This window comes from Jatropha curcas, chromosome 7 (genome assembly GCF_041381405.1).
Source record: "Jatropha curcas cultivar XTBG-Jc1 chromosome 7, XTBG_Jcur_1.0, whole genome shotgun sequence".
NCBI lineage: Eukaryota > Viridiplantae > Streptophyta > Magnoliopsida > Malpighiales > Euphorbiaceae > Jatropha > Jatropha curcas.
Genome location: NC_143157.1, coordinates 13,074,634 through 13,087,410, shown reverse-complemented (window position 1 = coordinate 13,087,410; position 12,777 = coordinate 13,074,634). Strand labels below are relative to the sequence as shown.

The window sequence follows — 12,777 nt, the reverse complement described above, 5'->3', positions numbered from 1 at the left end:
AAGTTAGTTCAGAGATGTTGTATCACAATTCCAGAAGCGTGGTTATCAAGCAAACATTTTTCTTTTATCTTTTCTCTCTTTTGCTCTCTTTATCCTTTTTTTTGTTTTTCTTTTGATTTCCAAAACCAAAAATGTCTAATGGCTTGATCTTCCTCAAGTTTACTCACTTGAGTTCTTGGGGAAGAAAACCCTAGCCGTTTTTGTAAACTTAGGTTAAAGCTTTTCAATTTTTTTAGAGCCAAGAATCAGAGAAAATGTCAAAAAGTCCCGTTTTTTGCTGTGAAATGTTGTATTTATATGGCTAGGGCAACAGGGCAGTCGCGTCACGCGGGTAGAAGCTGCGTGACGCACCCATAAACCTGCGTGACGCGACTTACTTTTCATACAGTTGCCGCGTATCCATACAAATGATGCAGGCCGTTGCACGGGCGCGCGCCAGAGGTGTCAGTCCTGTTAGAGCTGCGTGACGCATCTAAGAGTGCCGTCACGCAGGTACTAGCTGCGTGATGCAGCCCTAACACGGGTCAGGCTCCTTTGGGCGGTTTGATTCAATTTTTTAGTTCACACACTTCTGGTTTATCGTGATACCTTGTCCCTTGTCCTTATATCATCATTGGGTCAGGTGGAGGCATAAAATCACGTGTCAACACAAACAAAAGCATTTTATCATTTAAAGGTATGTTATAATCCCAAAAGATGACTTTTCCTATGTTACGGCATAAGTAGGAAAAAGTCTTATATTTGATTTACTTAGGCAAATCAACTCTCTATTCATTCTAACATCATGCATTTAATATCAGTAGCACATTCATAACATCATTTCACCTCTTTAGACCTTAACATGTCAAATCCCCAAATATTAGCTTACTTTAGTCATGGAAAAATTATGAAAGACAAAAGATACAAGGTAGAAATTTCTACCACATGCTAAATACTCATCAAGCATCATTTTAAGAGGATAAACAAGCAAAGAAAATAAGAAAAACTTAAGTCCCTTTTTCCTTAGTAGGTTCGGCCTCTCTTGGATGGAGAAGAAAAAAATGTTTTCCTCTTCAATCAAACATATAGTTATGCTTAGAAATTACCCAAGAGCATATTCATTCAATCAAAATTCAACAATTCAAACATTTCATACAAAATTCTCAATTTCACATAATAGCATAAATTCTCAAAATTCAAAAATGGAAAGAGGGAAAGTGTATTTATGAACACTAACCTCTAAAACAAGCTTAGATTAAAGCCCTATAAGCTTTAAACTTTAGCTTTTCCCTTATCTTTGGTGGAGGGTTCTCCAACCTCTACATAAATAGAAAATCAAAAATCAAAATCAAGAAAATAAATAAAAGAAGAATTGGAGCATGAATGGACATGGAAATGCTAAAAGAGAAATCAAAACCCAAAAATAAGAAAGAAAATCATCAAAACACTTACTTGGCTTAAGTAGAGAATCTCCAAATTTTCTTGAAAATAATCACCAAAAATCACTACCCAAGTTTAAATCTACAAGATTAATTACTTATTTAAGGTTTCATGGGGTGAAAATTTGTGTGTTTAATAAGTAGGAATTGAAGAAAAACAAAGAGAAGGAGAGGAAGAAAGCGATGCCTAAGAGGAGAAGAAGAAGAAGAAGAAGAAGAAAAAGGTAAATTGGTTGCTCAATGGATAAGCTTTGACTTATATAGTCAATAAGGACATTTTAGTCATTTCTCACTACTTCCTTAAGAAGTGACATTTGGGTGGTTAAGATTAAGCCAATGATACTCTAATCTAATGGCTAAAAATATTTTCCAATTAAATTCCTTTAAAATATTATTTATCTTTACAAAATTCTTTAATTTACTCCATAAAAATAATTTCTCAAATTTCCTTAATTAATAAAACACCATAATTCACTTTTCACTAATTATCTAAATTCTCCAAATAAATTCATTACTTATTTTCTACCCATAAAAACCATGTATGCATGCTCCAAAAATATTAAATAAAATATAAAATATAAATACTAATTTTTCTAAACCGAAATAATACCGATTTCTGGACCGGTGGTACTATTCACAGACCGGTAAACTACTATTTCAGATACAGAAAAATAGGGCGTTACGGCTCTCCCCCTTTAAAGAATTTCGTCCTCGATATTCACCTTAAGTAAACAACTGAGGATGCTGTTAAATCCTTCAAATCATCACTACTAGACCCCTCGGTCTCTTCAACAAACACCAGCATGCGTCTAGCCCCACAACCAGAATGCCCATCACGCTAAATCCCCTGGCCCCGGCTAGTAGGAGGCACCATGCTAGCTCTTTGCATACATTCAGAAGCATTAGTAAATGCATTTCATACATACGTGGCATATCCATTACATGCTTTATTTGTGTTGTTTATACTTATAAACGCATGCTCATCCAAGAGCCTCGCCACTGCTAGCTTTAGGCGCACTGCTTCGTACAACTAGCATACCTCATTTTAGTTAGAAATGGACACCTACAAAATGGGACAGGGACAGGCAATGGGAAAGCGGAATAATAAAAGAGTAGTTGTTAGAATAAAGAGCAAAAAATACTCATATGGGTGCAGCCGGGTGGAGACATCTGGTACGGACTCACAATATGTGTCTCTAACATGCCATATGCAGTCTAACCTGTGTGGTCCAGAATGAAGGGGAAAGAGGTACCTAGACCTGCTTCGGTTTGCTGACAACGGCAACCATATTTGGAGCCCTGGAGTTAGAACCTCTCCTCACGCGCTTGCGGCGCTGTTACTGCTCCAAGAATAAAGCAGAGTCAATGAATAAATGGAAAAGACACTGGGGCAAAGCTGATAACAGAATAAAAAGGGATAAAACTCACCTGCACTAGGGCAATGCCTTGACCTCTATTCAACTCCTCTACCTCAACAAAGGGATAAAACTCGGACGGAAAAGGGATATGGACCAAGAGTTGGTCTGCACGAAGATGGCATAAGCACCACACATAAAGGCTGCTAAATGATATATGGCAGCTAAACCTCTCGTAGCAGCTATGATATCCTACTCCAACCGAATCGATCTGGTAAACAGTATATAGTATGGCACGTCATGAGGAAGTCTCCTCTGGATTGGTCCTAGCTCCCGCTCGTACACCTTGCCCCAAGCTAGTACATGTCGTAGAATAAACCCAGAAGGAGGAGCCGTCTATACTGATACCAGACAGCCATCTGGATGAAATCAGGATAGTCAGCTGCATCTCCCTATGGGTTCCTCTCTATCTACCAAATTACAAAGAAAAAGAGAAAAGAGAAAAGAAAAAAGAAGAATAAAAAAATCAGAAAAAAAAGAAAAAAAAAGAAAAATAAATAGTGAGAGGAAGAGACTTACCCAGTCCTAGCTCGAGCTGTTCAACAGTTGCCGAAGCATCGACACCTTCAAGGTAGTATGAGAATACCTCTTACTAAATCACCATGCTCAGCCTCGAGGTAGAGATCTCGCATTAACGTTGCCCTCGAAGCCATACAAACTCAGCATGAGGAGGACACGGTTGTCACAGCCCAGATCTATATAAGAAATAAAGCAAAAATCAGCAAATAAGAGAAAAGCATGAATGAAACAGAAAAAGAAGCATAAAAAAGGTGGTTTTAATACCTTAATAATGCGCCAGTAGCCAACGTTTAGGCGCACTCCACGGATGCATAGGTCCTTGCCATAGTAAAGATATGACAAGGTAGTAGCTCCCCAATTGAACTGCCTCGTCGCATCCAAGTCTTGAAGAGGTGGCGACAGTGCTAAATCTATGTCATTACCATGGTTAGTGAATAAGGTATTTGGCAGTAGATAGAAAAGGTAGGCTCATGCTACCACATCTACGTCCAGCTCTGCCACCTGGTCCCGGGGCATCTCCTGTTAATGAGCATAGATGCTCTTATAACGGACCTTATTATCAGAGATGGTGGGCTTCACTCTGATAGCAGCTCGAAGACTCACCCGTAGGCCTGAATGGTTTAGTGTCCTCATTTGGTCATCGAAGATCACATACCACCCTTCGAAAGGAAGCCCTGTAATAGCAGCAAAATCTACTGCCGTGATCATCATCTCACCGAATGGTAGATTGAACGTATAAGCGGTATCCATTCACAGCTCCATGAGCGCCAAAATGCTGTAAGGTAGAGTCCGCCCCTACACCCATATATCTTAAAACTTCATCGAATTTGGATTTGTTTAATTTGAGTGCTTGGATAAGTAGAAATTAAATAAACATTTGACTTGGATGTGCGAAATCAAGTCTGGGCTGTTGGTTTGTGTTCTTAGCTTTCTTTTAACATTTTAGAGATTGATCTGGATTGTAGTCCCTTCATAACATCTGTATAATTTTGTCTTAGCTTTCTAATGAATTAAATGTCACCCAATTTGGAGACTTATAACTCAAGATATGCTCTAAAAACACAGCAAAGGTCAAGGCTACTAAAATGTTGTAAATTTCTTAATTTAGATCATTTATTCACAAAACTTTCAAAATCTTGTCTAATTTATAAACACACCTTAATCAAATGAATTAGATATAAAATTACTCAAGAAATATTGAATATAATGGGAGTAAGTATTTATTTTTGTACTTATTACATAGGCCAAGAAACTTACTTATCTAGCATAATAGTATACTTATTTGTATTTAAGAAAAAGTTATATCTTGAGCATTATTATGCTTTTTAAATGATGGTATTCCCTTGTTTCACAATTATTTGTATGTGTGCCAAGTTGGTTTGAATACCTTTGCTAAGTCTTAAGAAATGGTGAATTTCCTATGACTTAAGTCATAGGGATTTTTGAAAATTGAATGAAAATATACATGCTTTAAGTATAACTATTTTTCTTTAATTATAATAAATGATTTGAATGAGTTGAATGTAGATTATGAAACTTTTATGATAAAAATCACATCAATGATATGTACTTTTCCTACGATTTGAAAAATAAGAAGTTCTATATGTTTTATGGTTTTACTTAAATTTGAGTTAAGTAATTTATATAAGATGGAGTATATTAATAGAAAGTAAAATTTAAATTTTGGGGAAATGCTTTTAATGAATCTTTGGAAATGAGTATTTTCCCTATGAGTAAAAATTAAATAATTTGGGAAGAATTTTAAAGAACTATTTATGAATTGAGGTTGTTTAAAGTGTTTGGAGATGAATACTAAGACTTCACACTTGAAAGAGTTGAATTTGTTTTGAAGTATGATTTTCAAACTTCTTGATTTTTGAGGAAAAGACAAATTCTCCAAATAATTTGTTTTTCATGAAAATTGAGTTTTTAGATATAAGCCTTAAAAGGTAACTTTGACTAGTGAATATAATTGATTTATTTTTATGATTATGGGACTTATGATAGAATATGTGATGGGAAGTTATATGATTTTCTAGGTTCACTTGAGATTTGAGAGTTTCCATGTGTCCTTAAGCATGATTCTATATGTAATAAGTGTTAATAAAATATAATTACCATTTATAAGTTCATGAGTGTTTATGATATGCTTTATGAGATTTTCCAACCATATTGGCTATGCTAAGGTTACATGACCTATAAGTACCTTTCATAAGACTTGTAGTTTTTCCATGCCTTTATATATATATATATATATATATATATATACTTAAGACTTACTTGATATGTAAAAGCTATGTACTATCTGAACAAATAAAGTTTACAAGTAATCATATAACTTAAAGAAAGAAAGTAAATTTTTGGGCTCTTTTTATACTTGGTGTGAATTAGATGCTTGATTAAGATTTTTCTTATTATGAGCATGCTTGGGATAATGATGCCACTCTGATTATCTAGATATAGCTACGATCATATGGTTGGTAAATGGGTGCCCTCTATATGAGCAGACGCGCTCTATCTAATTCTAGTTGGCTTTATAGCCTTATGATTCTGTTTGGCTTATTAGCCTCTGATTCTGTTTGGCTTTTATAGCTCTCTAATTCTACTAATCGATCTACTTCTGATTCTACTAAGTATATGTGAGCCCCATAAGTTAAAAATCAAAGAAAGTGACTTAATAAGATAAGACAATGTAATTAATGTACTTATAAGTTTATATGTTTTGTTATTGATATAAGTGATTAGATTGTGACTATTTATGTATTAAATGTTTTTAAAAGTTAATATCAGATGCTTTAAGTTTATAAGTATGTATTCATGCTTTAAATGATGATATACTACTTAAGTATGATAACTTATGATCTAACTTGTTTAATATGCTTGCATGTGAAATATCTGTTTATGCATGATTAGTACCTTGAATTTGTATGATTATGAGTATGATTATATGTTGCCATCGCAACATCGAACATTGAGATTATTGAGCATCATTGAGTTTTATACTCAGCACGTCAATTTTTATCATGCGCAAGTTGTAGAATCGACAGTGCTTTGGAGTCCAAATCCAGCTTTAGAGCCAAAGACCTCCTTAATGAATATAGTTTATTGTATTTCAATTTATGTATTAGACATGACATGTAAATCTTAAATATTGGAGACAGTATTCAATTAAGAATTTATATATTAACTTAGGCATTAATAAGAATATATATTATAGTTAGAATTCTTTATGATATGTAAGTCATATTATGAATTTAGTTAAGTAAGTTGTATGGTTATTGTATAATCCTTGTGGATGATTATGAATTGATATTGGAATATCTTGATTGAAGTTGAATATTGGAGTTGGTGGATTGTTAAGGTTAATTTGGAGATATTTTTTTATTTCACAGGTTTTAATTAAGTCCAATTTTTAAGGGAAACTCTTACAGTTTTTCTATAGAATCTCCCGAATCATTTTTTAAGTAAAACCATGGACTTGCTAGATTTGTAAGACTCAAAACAATTTCTTTAAAAAAATTACCCATATCTTTGGCTTATAAGATTTCAATTCGTATCTTAGAAAGGTGCCTTCGGCACCGAATGTGTCATCCACCGCCTATTCCTCCAGGATCAGGCGATGAGTGTTACACAAAGTGTATGGTCAACCCTAGTCAGTTACGAATTTCCCTTGAAAATGTTGCCCGTTTTGGCTAGAAATAAGGCTCAATTTGCTCTCTAAAATTGGATACAATATACAGTTTGTGCAAAAATTAACTTTTTATATAAATTACCCTTTAAACTTGTACCAAAAGTACAAACTACACAATTTTTATCCCAAAAAATAAATTATTTCATATAAATCAAATGTGATTAAAGAAGTAATTATATATTTGATGTAAATCAGATATAATTAAAAAAATAATCAAATAATAAATAATAAATAGTTTTCTAACCAAATATTTCAATATAATCAAATCTTTTTCTAATTCTATAATTTTTTTTTTCAAATCAAATATTTGTTAAATTATTTTTAAATCAAATACTATAAATTTTTATAATTATTATTATGTCTTTAAATATTTTTATATTCTAATTTTAAATTTTTATGTAATTTTTTATTAGTTAAAACTCTAAGAAAAATATTTTTCTTAAAGAATTGGACACTTTGTACTTTTGGTACAAGTTCAAAGGGCAAATTATATAAAATGTTAATTTTTATGCAAATTGTATATTATGTCCAAGTTTAGGGGACAGATTGAGCGTTAATCCTTTTGATTAAATGATATTCTTAAAGTACTCATTTAATTTAAAAAAAAAAAAAAAGTAGATTAAATTAGTCTTTTTATTCAAAATTTATGCTAAAAACGATGTTAGTTTTAGGTATACTGCATATAGGAGTGAATGGGTAAGTCAATACATTAATTAGGCCTTATTTTATTATATATCATTGTTCAGAGATTTTATGGCAACATTCACTTCCTCGTGAGATGCCTTTATTAGCTTGAGTCGGTGAGATACTCCCAACGGCTAGAACACAAGAAAACCCCAGCCCTACAGGGAAGAGCAACCGTAGCCGGCGGTGGATCCCCCGTGAACCATTATCATGCATATATATACATATATATCGAAAATCTAGCTAGACAGTATAATTAACATACTAATATCATCGCTCTTCCACTAAAAATAGTAGCATGGAAGCCTTGTGGAATTTAGAAGACAAATGGAAGCTAACAACCCAACAAGCAGAACTCATTCTAATTGCATTCACTGCCTTTGCTGTTATTGGCCTATGTACAGTCACCGTGCTAAAAAGGAAAGCTCAAAGCAAGCAAACAGTTGATCCAGCTGGTTCAGATCATAGCTCCTTTAACTCTAGTAAGTGGGTGAGAATAAGGAGGTTGTTGATAGGGTGGGTGAGGTGGAGTGAAGCAAACAAATGGGGGGAGGCAAGTGGTGGGAAGTCAAGACGGCGGCGGTCACCACTTCTTGGGTTTGAAGAGGATGAGTCACCATCTAGTTTGGGATGGCAAAGCCATAACTCAGCTTCACCGGTATGGCAGAGGCCAATACTTATGGGGGAGAAATGTGAACTTCCAAGGTTTAGTGGACTTATTCTTTACGATGAAAGTGGTCACTTGCTTCATCATTCTCTCTCATCTTCGCGCATGGAAAACATTGACCAGGTGATTATTAAGCCTAGGTTGGTATAGTTATTTGTTTTTAGTTTTTTGTTTATTAAAAATATGAATTAGTTTTTGTTTTTGGTTATTTATTTTTTCAGAACTGTTTTTTTTTTTCTAAAATTTTTTTTCTTTTGATTCAAGACCCCAAAAATTCTTCCAATTATAAAATTTCTAAAAATTCAAACCTTATCATAATATCAAATGTCCCATTATCATCCCTTATCTAAAAAGATATAGGATAAAAATATAAATAATTTTCTATGCACTATGTATATGTTACTTTTGCAAAATTATAAATACCTTTCTTTTTTTTGATTGGTTCTATGGGAAATTTTATTAATCTCATTGATTCTGCCTACTTTTCATAATCAAATGAAAAAAGTTGATAAACTTATGAAATTTAAATTCATCAAACAATGAAGAAAGTTTTTTACAAGAAAAAGGTTAACTTTTTATTTTTTGACAAATAAAATATTCTCTACTTCTTTTACTGCATAGTCCTAATTAATTATTTATTTATTCTGGTGTTTATGTAGGGAAAGCCAGCTGCTGTTATCAAAACTACTCTGAGAGACTTGCTGTAATTTGATTTATTTGGATTTTTTTTTTTTCGTTTCAAATTAAGTAGGAGCTAGTAAGAGAGTGGAGTTTTGGCTGAAGAATATCTTTACAGTTTTTACTCTGCAGTAAGAACCCCAATGTGAATAGTAATTGATAATTAGATGATCATAGTTTGCATTAATTAGTTGCACTTCAATTACCAATTCCAACTTCAGTAGTTTACCATAGTAATTTAGTTATCTATTGACAGTCCTGCTCTCATATTTAATGTGGGAGTTGCGGCTCCAGGAAAAACTTATCTAATAAACTGTAATAAAGAGATTGAAGATGAGTCAATTGAAAAAATATATTTGTATCAAAAGAAAATTAAGAAAAAAACAGAGGTTAATTGACCCGCTTTCTATAACATAGATCCACCACTAGAATATGGAATGTATACACTGGGCAGCAGTATAGGAAAAATAGTAATCAAAGTATTAAAAAAATTATATTTATTAAAACCCATGTATTCTATGATAAAAAAAAAATTAAGATTAAAAATATCAAGTCCTTGAAACAAAATAAAGAATTCATAAAAAGAATTACTTACAAAACTCAAAACCTATAAAACGTTGCCCTCTATATACTTTACTAGTTTCGGTGTTTAGAAGTTTGATGCACTTGATTTTAAATCCTATTTTTGTCCCTATCCATTTATTATTATTATTTTTTTTCTGTCAAATTGAATCAGACCATCAACTCGTTCGCGATTTAACGCGCTTGACTGTTGAATCTAATCTAGTTCCAAAAATACCGATGAAAAGACTTCAGAAATCTAGTTGGCTTTAGGGGTGTGCATAGGCCGAGACGGGGAAATTACATAATTTTCAGTCCCGTTTTAAAAATTTCTGAGACATAAAAATTAGAATCTCAGTCTCATTTCAATATATGTATAGATCCATCTCATTCCATCTTTTATTCGGAATGAGACCGAATAAGATGAGAATCTGATTGAATGGGACAAAACGGAATGGATTAGATCGACATATTAAAAATTTGTGTATTTTTATCCAAAAGAAAATATATATTAAATTTATCTCATAATCATAACAAGGAACAATATATAGTAAAATTCATACATATCAACATAAAGCGAAAAAAAAAAAGTCAATTAAAATCACTAATACTTCTTCAACTGTCCAAATTTATTCTAAACTATTTGAAACATAGTAATATTATTAAAAATAAAACACCACGAAAAACTTAAAATTAATGCCAAAATCTATCCCAAACCAACACCCTTTCTAAAGAGCTCAATATTAAAGTTATGTTCAGTAAAATTAGCTGTTTTAATACCGTTCAGCTATTAGCTGTTTAAGTAGTTTTATATAAATGCTAAAAGTTAGACGTTAAATGGATTAACTTTTTATAAAACGTTATATTAACCTCTAAAAACTAGTTCAAATGCTATATTACTGAACACTGTAAAAAATAACGTTTAGCATCTTGAATAAAAACTACTTAAAAAACTGTTGCCGAACACAGGTTAAGTTAAAGAATATGGATTAACATAAAATAACAATAAATCATTAAGAAATAAAAGAGTCTCTTTCTATATAATGATACTAACATGAGGAAAAGTGAAAAAAAAAAAAAAAAAAAGCTTCAACTGTCCAAATTTGCCCTATGAAAGAGTATTTGAGAAAGATTAGCGTCTTGAATAACTTCTGAAAATCATAAAAAATGCACAAACAAAAATAGAATTAATTACAAGTTTTAATACCCATTCGATCTTTTTATATAGGCACAACCATATTTTCACCAATATTAAGAAATAAGTTTAACTAATTATTTTTTTTTCCTAATATATCCCTAGTATCACATCGACTCTTCCTCTAAAATGTAAAATTACATTTAATAATGTTTTCTGGTTGAATAACGCAATAATGCGTTGTCTTTCTAAAAAAATGGAGGAATTTGCTATATTGCTGCTAAATAAATGGGATATTAAGAGATTTTATTACAGAATAAAAATTCAAAATTTGAAAACTCAATTATGCATCCTTAGATTTGTGCACAAAAGTTAACTTTTTGCTCATGGTCAATTTTATCCTAAGATTTTGATGATTAATAAAACAAAATAAATTTAATATTTTTATATGTGCTAAAGTTATTTTATGTAAATTTTTAAGTTGCTAAAAGATTCAAACTCCTACAATCCAAGATTCATTGAAGACCTTGAAGATTATTGAACATATTTTGTTTGGTTAGTATTATAATAAGTCTTAGGAAATTAATGTAGGATAGAGTGAAAATTCCTTTATAAGTACAAAATATTTTTTCTCTCTTCAAAATCATTTTTGAGATATTTTCGAAAATTGCCTTAAAAAGAAAAGCCCTAATCATTCTTTTTATTATGCTTATCTAAATAGAAAAAATTTTGGCAAAAATAATTTTTTGCAACTAATGAGTATTTCCTGTGCACTATCTTTTTATTTTTGGAATGTCAAAGATACTCATTAAAGCAAAGATTCAACATCTTTTATAATAGGATTTTCATCTGTCTTATAAAAACGTTTTTCTTTCTTTCAAAAATAGAGTTGGTAAGAGTAAGAGTTCATTGTCCAAAGTTTTAGATTTCTCAAAGCTCTCTCTTGAACCCCTTTTATTTCTTTTCATCTATTTTCTTCAAGAGATATTTTTTTTAGGAGAAAAGAAATCTAGTAACAACTTTTTCTGAAGAACAGTTTTGTGTTTTCTTTCTGTTTCAAAAATATGTTTTCTGTTGCTCCTGTGCTTATAATTGAATTTCTCTTTATCTATTTAGATTGTTGTAATCTGGTGTAGACTAGAGGCTTTTAAACGAAAAATATTTATGTAATAGCTTAGGTGAAAAGCTATGGTGTGAAAGGTTATCAGGCAACTTCTCTTTGTGTGAGATTTAATGCCCTGATGTGAGTTTTATGTTCTCTGTAAAAAAAAAAGGGTAGAAGTTGACTAGAACCTTTTGAAATCTAGTGGAACAAAAGTTAGATCTAGGTGTTGATATGTTTTCTTGTAACGCCCCAAAATTTTCGAATCTTAAAATCGTATTATTTGATCGGGTGATGAATGGTGCTGCAGAGAGGGGGATAATATTTTATTTAGAACCGAGGAAGATATTAAGTACAATTAACTATGGATGGATAGTGATTTACCAGTCTATGAATAGTACTACCGGTCTGTGAATAGTACTACCGGTCCGGAAATCGGTATTATTTTAGCCTGAAAAAATTACTATCTATATTTTATATTTTATTTAATATTTTTGGCGTATGTAAACATAATTTTTATGGATAGAAAGCAAGTAATGAGTATTTTTGGAGAATTTAGATAATTAGTAAATAGTGCATTATGGTATTATATTAATTAAGGAAATTTGAGGAATTATTTTTATGGGGTAAATTTGAGAATTTTGTGGAGAACAATAATATTTTGAAGGAATTTAATTGGAGAATATTTTTAGCTATTAGATGAGATTACTATTGACTTAATCTTAGCCATCCAATTGTGGGAAACTACCTAAATACCCTTTGGTCACTTTATAAAGGTCAACTTCTCAATTATTTGAGCAACACTTTTTCTTTTTCTTCTTCTTCATCTCCATGTTAACGCCAACTTCTTCATCTTCCCTTCTTTATTTTTCTTCTCTTCTTACTTGTTAAATCCACCAAATTCAAC

General features: G+C 31.7%; 1 protein-coding gene across 2 annotated transcripts; it reads left to right on the top strand.

The window, feature by feature from the left end:
• The first annotated feature begins 7,859 nt into the window (after window positions 1–7,859).
• Window positions 7,860–9,298, top strand: LOC105641397 (uncharacterized). Of its 2 annotated transcripts, none has more exons than XM_089724281.1 (2): window positions 7,860–8,534; window positions 9,054–9,298. In XM_089724281.1, the coding sequence occupies exons 1-2, from the start codon at window positions 8,026–8,028 to the stop codon at window positions 9,085–9,087; spliced, it is 543 nt and encodes a 180-aa protein (XP_089580407.1). In that variant the 5' UTR covers window positions 7,860–8,025; the 3' UTR covers window positions 9,088–9,298. The 2 variants fall into 2 exon arrangements, with proteins under 2 accessions (XP_089580407.1, XP_012081310.1); XM_012225920.4 differs by having other exon boundaries at window positions 7,863–8,517.
• The last annotated feature ends 3,479 nt before the right edge of the window (window positions 9,299–12,777 follow it).

Coding starts and splice junctions, on each gene's coding strand:
- LOC105641397 (XM_089724281.1), top strand. CDS start 8,026: ATGGAAGCCTTGTGGAATTTAGAAGACAAATGGAAGCTAACAACCCAA. Junction 8,535..9,053: donor CAGGTGATTATTAAGCCTAG/GTTGGTATAGTT, acceptor GTGTTTATGTAG/GGAAAGCCAGCTGCTGTTAT.